At 22.7% G+C, this 9,591-nt stretch overlaps 3 protein-coding genes across 8 annotated transcripts; 1 reads left to right on the forward strand and 2 right to left on the reverse strand.

Annotated features, from left to right (window-relative positions):
- The first annotated feature begins 192 nt into the window (after window positions 1–192).
- On the forward strand, window positions 193–1,289 carry LOC726164 (uncharacterized protein CG1161). Its single transcript, XM_001121924.4, has 5 exons — window positions 193–399; window positions 462–580; window positions 675–789; window positions 863–1,003; window positions 1,088–1,289. The coding sequence occupies exons 1-5, from the start codon at window positions 340–342 to the stop codon at window positions 1,235–1,237; spliced, it is 585 nt and encodes a 194-aa protein (XP_001121924.1). The 5' UTR covers window positions 193–339; the 3' UTR covers window positions 1,238–1,289.
- A 466-nt stretch (window positions 1,290–1,755) lies between these two features.
- Window positions 1,756–7,328, reverse strand: LOC551337 (flotillin-1). Of its 5 annotated transcripts, XM_016913145.1 has the most exons (12): window positions 7,163–7,328; window positions 6,727–6,802; window positions 6,513–6,603; window positions 6,260–6,403; window positions 6,049–6,168; window positions 5,250–5,465; window positions 4,943–5,130; window positions 4,675–4,885; window positions 4,422–4,590; window positions 2,477–2,603; window positions 2,179–2,414; window positions 1,804–2,108 (listed from the first exon to the last, which is right to left on the reverse strand). In XM_016913145.1, the coding sequence occupies exons 1-12, from the start codon at window positions 7,212–7,214 to the stop codon at window positions 1,819–1,821; spliced, it is 1,920 nt and encodes a 639-aa protein (XP_016768634.1). In that variant the 5' UTR covers window positions 7,215–7,328; the 3' UTR covers window positions 1,804–1,818. The 5 variants fall into 5 exon arrangements, with proteins under 5 accessions (XP_395934.2, XP_016768634.1, XP_623738.2 ...); XM_623735.6 differs by lacking the exons at window positions 1,804–2,108; window positions 2,179–2,414; window positions 2,477–2,603 and adding exons at window positions 3,323–4,344; window positions 5,785–5,793 and having other exon boundaries at window positions 4,426–4,590; XM_006569461.3 differs by lacking the exons at window positions 1,804–2,108; window positions 2,179–2,414; window positions 2,477–2,603; window positions 7,163–7,328 and adding exons at window positions 4,253–4,344; window positions 5,785–5,793; window positions 7,039–7,153 and having other exon boundaries at window positions 4,426–4,590.
- Window positions 7,329–7,480: 152 nt separating this feature from the next.
- Window positions 7,481–9,394, reverse strand: LOC551293 (telomere length and silencing protein 1 homolog). Of its 2 annotated transcripts, none has more exons than XM_026441706.1 (7): window positions 9,331–9,394; window positions 8,764–8,879; window positions 8,533–8,641; window positions 8,316–8,461; window positions 8,024–8,242; window positions 7,768–7,901; window positions 7,481–7,684 (listed from the first exon to the last, which is right to left on the reverse strand). In XM_026441706.1, the coding sequence occupies exons 1-7, from the start codon at window positions 9,355–9,357 to the stop codon at window positions 7,518–7,520; spliced, it is 918 nt and encodes a 305-aa protein (XP_026297491.1). In that variant the 5' UTR covers window positions 9,358–9,394; the 3' UTR covers window positions 7,481–7,517. The 2 variants fall into 2 exon arrangements, with proteins under 2 accessions (XP_026297491.1, XP_026297492.1); XM_026441707.1 differs by lacking the exon at window positions 9,331–9,394 and adding an exon at window positions 9,084–9,214.
- Window positions 9,395–9,591: the final 197 nt, after the last annotated feature.

Consider the following 9,591-nt stretch of genomic DNA (forward strand, 5'->3'; position numbering starts at 1 on the left):
TATTTCTATCTTTTATCTATTATTTTTTATTCTTTCTTGATGAATTTTATTTGTGGCACTCTGAAAATGACGCTGATTTCAGTATTTTTATTTATCTCTATTCTTTTTTTAGTATTTAATTTTATCACTATATTATTCTAGTTTCCTACTAATACCAACAGTAATATAAGATAGTGACAATTACTTTTGTATCGTTTGATAGTTTAGAGATGGAGTGATTAATTCATTTAAGATGGAACTATATTAATTGTTTTGTTTGAAAATATATTTGTGCTAATAAATTGAATATTTCAAAATAATTAAAATATATATATTGAATAAAAACTGTGTGATCACATAATGTTGAAACACATTCTTTGTGTAACTGCAATTATATTAATATGTTTATCAGAATCTAAGGTTAGAAATTTATAAAATAATAAAATTTAATTATTTTAATATATAATTTATATGAATTATAGGCGCAATACGATGATAAACGATGTAAATGTATTTGTCCTAGTCTTCCCTCTGTTATAAATACAACGCAATCATCATCAGAACGAAAAACATATATTATAAATGTTCCACCTTCTGAATGGTAATTGAAATCTTTAATTAAGAGGTTTAATCTTATATAACATGTATAAAATGAAATTAATATAATATATCTTGATTTAAATTTCAATCCACAGTAAGTGTGAAAATGTTGTCTTGTCTAAAGTAGGGGATCAATTGAAAGGTAAAGAAGAAATATTTTGTTCAAGATGTGATTGCAAATATGAAAATAGAAACACCACTATTATTAAAGTAAATTTTATTATATTTAATTTAATGGAATATTTTAAAATAAACAAAATTTTTAAATAATTTACATTTTCAGATAGTGGTAATACTTGTTATTTGGGTTATATCTTTGTTGGTAATTTATATGTTATTTTTGATTTGTTTGGACCCATTATTGAATAAAAGGATTCATAAAGCTTCAACAAATATTGGTTATCATGAACACAATAATGAAGATGTATGTTATGATAAAATTTATTATATATTAGTAATTAAAAGATATCAAATAATATATAGTTAATAAATTTTTTTGTTTTGATAGGATGATTCTTCAACAGCTCCTGGAACATTTCATGCTATGGGTGAAAGAGGTAATGTTCTAAATCGTGTTGGTCATCAACAAGATAAATGGAAACGTCAAGTTAGAGAGCAGAGACGTAATATTTATGATCGACATACTATGCTTAATTGAACTATACAGTTTTGTTTATAAATAGAATTAAATATATCAGATAACAATATAATGACTGTGATATTTATTTGATAGCATTTATAATTTAATACATAATTTTTTTTAAATTATTTTTTAAATTATTTTACAAATGTATTAAATGATTAAAAATTAATAATATGATATAATATTGTAGAAAATGTGATTAGGGATATTATATTGATACTATATTAATATTGATTGCACCAAATATATAACTAATAATTTCTTCAAATAAATAAGAGATTAAAATGCATTATTTTTATTAATATATATATTAAATGTATATATTTTTTTTATGAAATATTTATTTAAAAATGAATTGAAATATTTTACAGAGTGATATTTATGAAATGGTATGTAAATAATAATATAGTAATAATAAGTTGCATTAATACAAACATAAATAATTTAAATTTATACAATTACAATTTCCAGTATGAATAATTGATTTACTTAATGTACATTTAATTTATAGAAAAATCAATATTAATGAACGATTTTACTTATTTAAATTAATTTCTTTTTTAAAATTGTTTAAAATTTTAATATTGAAATTAATATCATTTATCTTTGGGAACAGAGTCAGAATCAGATTCTTTACGTAAACTTTTTTCAAGTATATCTTTAATTGAATCATATAATGTTAAAACTAATGCTCCACCAGTTCCTCTAAGAATATTCGAAAGTGAACCTTTAAAAAAAGCTGCAATACCTTCTGTCTTAGCTGTTTTAATCCAACAATCTAATGTATTTTTATACATGACTTCTGCTCTTTTAAGTCCAGATTGCATCATCATACGTCTTCTAACTGTATCAAAAGGGTATGATATGATTCCAGCTAACGTTGTTACTGTCTATAAATAATATTAATATTAATAGTATTAATTATAATATATAAAAATTTGAAAATAGTAAACAACTTACTTGTGCAATTAAAAAGGTAATATGCAAAGGAGTTTTTTTTGGATCAGGTAGTAAGTTTTTTGTAGTGTCATAAAAACCAAAATATGCCGCTCTATAAATAATAATTCCTTGAACACTCACATTAAAGCCTCGATATAAACCAAGAACACCATCTGATTTGAAAATTTTTATTATACAATCACCCAGACCTTTGAATTCTCTTTTGTCTGCTTTTCCAATATCTGCAGCTAATCTATAAAATATGTTTATATTTTAATATATGTATACTATTTATATACATAACAATTACAGTACCTTGTACGAGCAAAATCAAGTGGATATACAAATAAAAGAGATGTTGCTCCAGCAGCTCCACCAGAAGCCAAATTTCCTGCTAACTGTCTCCAAAATGCATCTTTTGGTACACCTTCTAAGAATAAAGCTTTGAATTTGTCTTTAAATGCAAAATTTAAAGCTTGAGTTGGGAAATATCGAATTACATTAGCTAGATTCCCTCTCCAAAAACTAAGAAAACCAGTTTCTTTTGGTATGCGAATAAATGCATCCATCATACCTAATAAAATTAAAAGATATAAAAATATTATTTTAATTTGTATTGAAAAAAATATACCTTTATACCGATCTTCTGGTCTTATTTGTTTTGAAGTATGTTGAACTTGGAGTAATAACTTTACTCTTTCTAATGGTGCAACTGCAGTTTTTGATACAGCTGCAGATATTCCACCAGCTAAAAAATCAATTAAAAATGACTTATATGCATCCATATTATAAATTTTTAAGAAATATATGCATCTTCAGAGAAAAATTTGCAATTTGCAAATATGAAATTGATTTAAATTATAAATCATGTTATAATATACATGTTATATTATAATGTTAACATAATTTGATAGATCAAATACTTTTATAACTTTATTTATACACAAATAATGAACAACATATTGAAAATAGGACTTTTACAAATAAATATTAACCAACATCTGACATGAGCTTTTTTACAACAATTTCATTTGTAACTTCTATTGTTTTTTTTTATTTTGTTTTTGATTTGTACTTATAATAATGGTAAAGGTAAATGAATACACAAAAAATTTGGTGTTAACGTTTAATCGTTTTTACATAAAATTAAATTTTTTTTTCATTAATTTAAGGCGTTAAATTGGTCATACAAATTTTATCATTAAAGCATTCAAACTTGTTTTAAGAACTATGACTATAACTTTTTTCGTACAAAGAGTTTCAGATCACAGTAAATTCTAAGCTAAAATCGATGCAAATATATTAATGTATCTTTAGAGGAAGAAAGTATACATAATTAAATATTAAATAAAAATATTTTTAATTTGAGAGACTAGATAAAAATACTTAACATCAAACCACATTGAATAAATATAGAATAATAATTGTTCCAATTCTAAAATGGTCATACTTGTTAATTATATCAATAGAGTTGAAAGGTACACACAGCATATTTAGTGGAATGTTTCGGCACATAATGGCAAAGTTATGGATAAGACTGAGCTAATATTGAATCAATATATCAATATATCTTGAATCAATATAAGATTCAAAAAGATATATTTGTATTTGTTTTTCTTTCATTCCTAAGTGACATAAAATATTTGTTAAAAAATATAATAAACGTGAATAAAATTTGTTAAAAAATATAATAAACATAAAATTTTAATACGAATTTAACTTATTATGTAAAAATAAAAATAATACTATAATAAATCTTCAATATAAATTAAATAAAATACTTATTCACTGCCTGTATATAATTTAGGCATTGCTATCTATTGTATAAAATTAAAATGATCAAATATATATATGCGAATATTGTGCGAATATATTCACAATTTATAATAATTATATAATTTATTTTTTGATAATATATACCAATTTAAATATAATTCTTTTGAAAATATTCATTCAAAATTGGCACTATGAAAAATGATTTTGTTATCTTTAATTAATTGGCAGTGAAAATACCGAACTTTGGTTTAACAGAATATCAGTTAAAATTTATAAGTTGATTTTAATATGTAACAGTATATTAAAATAAATGTGTATATCAAAGATTCATTCTATATTTCAATATTTAATAGTGAATGTGAGAAATTCAAAATTTTTGTACCATTTGATTAAGCTGCATGAACAGACTGAAAAAAAAAATTATAATTAGGAAATTTTTTCTATTCTATCATTGTTATATCATAAATATTAATTTCAATTAAGCATACTTTTGCAATATCCACGCCTGTTAGATTCTTAACCAATTCTGGTACACGTGTTACTATATTAAATACTTCTTCAGTTAATTTTTCTGCTCCAATAGTTCCATTTCCACTAGAAACCATTGTTATTTTCTTTGCTTGTGATAAAGGTGCTGCAACTTCAGCTGCAACCTAAAAATATTAAATAAAAAAAAAAAAATAATATAAAAGATATTTAGTTAAAAAAAAATTAAAATCTAAATTTTTTTAAATTACTTTTGGAAGCGTATCCAGCATCATATCAATCATAGCAGCACTTTTATATTCATTCCATGCAGCAGCTTTTTTTGCCATTTGTTCTGCTTCTGCTGTAGCTTTTGCTTTAATAGCATATGCTTCTGCTTCGCCACGAATTTTGATAGCTTCTGCTTCAGCTTCAGCTTCCATTACTAAACGCATTTTATTAGCTTCAGCCATTTTTTCTAATCTGTAGACATATTTTAATAAGTGTTTATTAATATTTATTTAATGTTAATTATTTTACCTATATTTTTCTGCATCAGCTGGACGTCGAACAGTTGCATCCAGTTCTCGTTCACGTCTCATCATTTCTTGTTCTTGTACTGCAATTTCTTGCCCACGTTCAACTACTTTTATTTGCATTTGTTCTTCCATAATCCTTTGTTTAGTTTTCGCAGCTTGCAATTCAAATGCCATTTCTGCTTCTGCTTTCTATAATTGAAATATACATGACAAAAATTTCAAAAAAAAAAAAAAATATATATATTTAATTAAATAAATAATTAAAAAATACTTATATTTATTTAAATAATAACATAAAAGAAACCTACTTTAGTTTGTACTTCAACATCATATGCAGCTTTTTTTAATTCAAAATCACGCTGTGCTTTAGCAATCTCAGTATCATTAAGAAAACGAGCAGCCATTCTTTGTTCTTCAGCAATAGCTTCACGAATTTGAGCATCTCTACGAGCTTCTGCTTCACCAATTCTTGCATCACGTTTTACCTCAGCAGTTCGGGCCATTCCAAGAGCTTTTAAGTATCCCTATAAATGATCATTAAATATATAATACTACAATTAATAATATTAGATTTTCATTATAAATTTTGCATAATAACATTCATTTTAGCAATTACTTTAAATTCAACCTGAATTACAGAAAGGCAGCATACAATAAGAATATCACACATATTTGAAACACAGAAATTTGCAAATGTATACAATATTTGAGCTACCATTTAAGCAAGCATTTGAGATATGTTCTAATTCCCTTTTATTCGAATTGTTAATGATTTGTACTAATATTGTTTGAACAGCAGTGCAGTGGCATTATATGTAGTGATAAAACAAAATTTGAACGTACCTTTGCCCCCTGCAAGTAGCAAAACAAAAATGTATTCAATTTACAATTATAAAAATTGGACTACATTAACTCATATAATAAAAAATTACTTATAAGTATTTCACAATCATCTAAAGGGGGACTTTTGATACCAAAAATTTCACATATATGTAAATATATACTATATTTTATTACTTTCAATTGTTTTGTATTTTTTGCATAAAAATTCTTCTTAAATTCAATCAAAATTAAATTTGTTTAATAAAGAGAAAAAGATTAACTTACTTCTTCATCTCGAATATCTTTTAATGTATAGGATACAACAGTAATGCCCATATTGACTAGATCACTGCTTGCTACTTCAAAAACTTCTTTGCTAAATTTTTTACGATCTTTATATATTTCCTATATGATACAAAAACATAAGAAATTAAATAAAATTAATATTTATTTTTTATAATAATTATTCAAATTTAATAACATATCTTATCATTACCTCTACAGTCATACTTCCCATTATTGCTCGTTGATGTCCTTCTAATGTTACAAGTGCAATATTATGAATTTCTTCTTCAGTTTTTCCAAGAAATTGTTCACATGCTGTAGATAACATTTCCTCATTTTGTCCTTGTATTTTAACCTTTGAATATACATTTAAATATTTTATTTATATTTTATTTTTAAATAGATATTTACTTATTTTATATTTAGATTTTAATTATATTAAAAATAGATATCTTTATTTTTACCTGTGCAATTCCTGTTACAGATATTGGTACACCTTGACAAGTATATACAGTTGGGCTTTCTACTTGTAAAGTCATAGTATTTAATGAAATTCTAGAAAATGTAAAATTTGTATAAGATAGCATATTACAATTATTAAATATTTCTTAAATGATTTTCTAACATAAAAATTCAATTTAAATATTTACTTATTTTACTATATAATAATTTACTCACTTTTGTACTTGTTGAACAATAGGCCAAACAAATACTCTACCTCCAGGTACTAATAGAGGCTTGCTATAACAACATCCTAAAGAAAAAAAATTATCAATATACGATAATAATTATATTATATATTATGTACAAAATTTTATATTAGCATTCTAATATAGCATTTAATTCTAGTTCTAGTTCTAATCTAATTCTAATTCTAATTTTATAAAAAGATATAAAAAAATAAATATATAATTAAATTATATATTTATATATATATATATCATATCTCAATATTAAATATACAAAATTAATTAATCAATAGTATATTACATAATTAATTTTTCTACTTTATGATGAACTCTTCCAATCAATTAATCGACAAAGTGCTCCTCCCATGTTATACTCAATGTGAAAAAGAAAATAATTTACAATATAAATCATTCTATATAATTACCGGATACTACGAGAGCTTCGTTTGGACCACAAGTAACAAATCCACAACTCATAGTCACAATTTTAAAAAAAACAATAGTTATTGCAAATTTAAAATGGATCGAATTTTAGTGTAATCCCTCTATAGTCAATTGATGTCGCTACAGTGTTGTCATTCTGTGAGATGATATCTGAATTTATGCCGCATTTACAATAATTCATAGATACATATGCTTAAGTTTTTAGATTTATATTTTAAAGTATTTATATTTTATTTTAAATAATCATTTTTATAATATTAAAATTTATTTTACATATATTATATATATAACAGAAATAATAAATTATATAATTCTTATTTATTTCTATTAATAATATTAAAATCGTCTAAATTGCTTCTTAAATCTTTCATAATGATAATCATCAGTTGCTTTTTCTCCATTATCTTTTCTTTTCCCTTTATAATCGTCTCTGGGAGCTATTATCTTTTTTCTATCATCAGGATCTTGTTTTGATTTCTGGAAATCTGTATCTTCTATATTAACTAAAAAAAATATGAAAAAATGATGTTTTTATATATTATGATTTATAAAATAAATAAAATAAGAAATTAAATAAATAATATACATCTATTATGTTGTACAAAATTCACAGCCATATTTGTTGGTACAAATTGTGAAGGACCATCCTTTTTTCTGTGTCTATCCCAAAGCAATTTTAACTTAGCTTCTTCTGTAGCTTCAATATTACGAATCTTTGCTCTAAAAAATATATATTATATGTTTTAGTATGAAATATTCTTTTATATGCAATTTGTTAAAAAATAAAAACATAAAAATTTTAAAAAATAAAACATGTAAAATTAAAACATATTTTAACATACTCTATTCCAAGATCTACTTCTGGTATACCAGATAACATTTGATTTGAAAGCATTTCTTCACTTCTATGTGCAGAACTTTGTCTTAAATGTTCAGGTACTGCTTGCAAAGCTGCTTCTTCTGGTGAACAATAAGATCCTTTATCATTATTTAATCCATTTTCTGTTTTGTCTTCATTTTTACTTTTTCTTTTTGATAATTCTTCTTCAATATATTTCACCCTAATCAAATTAGAAATGTTTAATTATCTATTTAATTAATGAATTAAATGTACGTTATTATTATAATATTCACATTTCTTCATCTTCATCTCGTTTATTAGTTTCTGCATTAAATTGTGTTCCAATTCCTGTTTCATATGCATCATTTTGTTTTAATTTTGTATTTTTCAATGCAGCCATATTTACCATTCCTCCAGTTTTTACATTAAATGGATCTGACTAGAAAAAAAAATTCTTTAAAAAATAATTTTCTATATTTTGTTTATTAATTATAATAGCATCATTATTACCATTATTACATCAGGTGTTACATTTTCTCCAAGGGCTAATCCAACAACATTAACACCTTTTGGTCGTTCACGAAGTTTCTGTATAATTTTCATTTCTTCAACTTTTTCTCTAAACATATATATATATTTTTATTTTAATGAAATAATTTTATAATATTTTTAATAAAATAATTATTCTACATTTATTAATAATTTTGAAATAATTATTTATCATTAAATATAATAATTTACCTGATAGATATTTCTTCATCTTCATTATCATCTTCATCTGATAAAACTTGTCGTTTTCTTAATGCTTTCTTATATCTCTTTTTAAATTTTACTTTATTTTCCTGTGAACTATTCATCTATTTTAATTAAGAAAAAAATCATAATTTTATATATTTATATTTATATATTTATTGTGAATATTGTAAATATAACTTTAAACTAATAATATTATATTGATATTATATCTTATATTAAATGTAATATAATTATTTATATAAATATAAAGAATAATATTTATGAATATTCGTAGCCTTAAAAAAGAATTATAAGTTAATACATACTATGAAAAAATATTTTATATATAATAAAAATATAAATAAAATACTTCTTGTGATTGTTTACAAAAAAAATTTTTGGACTGTATTAATAAGAAAAAAAAAAAATGATCCTATTCAATATTTGTATTCCATAAATCACAATTGTATTAAATATGAATAATATGAAAAAATATCAATATGTGAATTTATTATCAATTCTAATAACTTGAATAGATACAAATTAGTATGTAAATATTAACTAAATATGTACTTTTATACTATTTATTATATATGCCATAGAGAACTGTAGATAAAGATAGAACTATAAATAAAGATATTCCATAGTTATCTTATAAAATCTTATAAAATTTTTTGTATTTTATATTTTACATTCTTATTGTGAAAAAATTAAGAGTTTTTTTTAGATATTAATATAACGTTTAAAATATATCAATTAATATGAAATTAATTCGATTTTATATTTTAATAAAAATTTGAAAAAAATAATTTCCGCGATTCAAAAATTAATTTG

Source organism: Apis mellifera, linkage group LG7, assembly GCF_003254395.2.
Source record: "Apis mellifera strain DH4 linkage group LG7, Amel_HAv3.1, whole genome shotgun sequence".
Taxonomy (NCBI): Eukaryota; Metazoa; Arthropoda; class Insecta; order Hymenoptera; family Apidae; genus Apis; species Apis mellifera.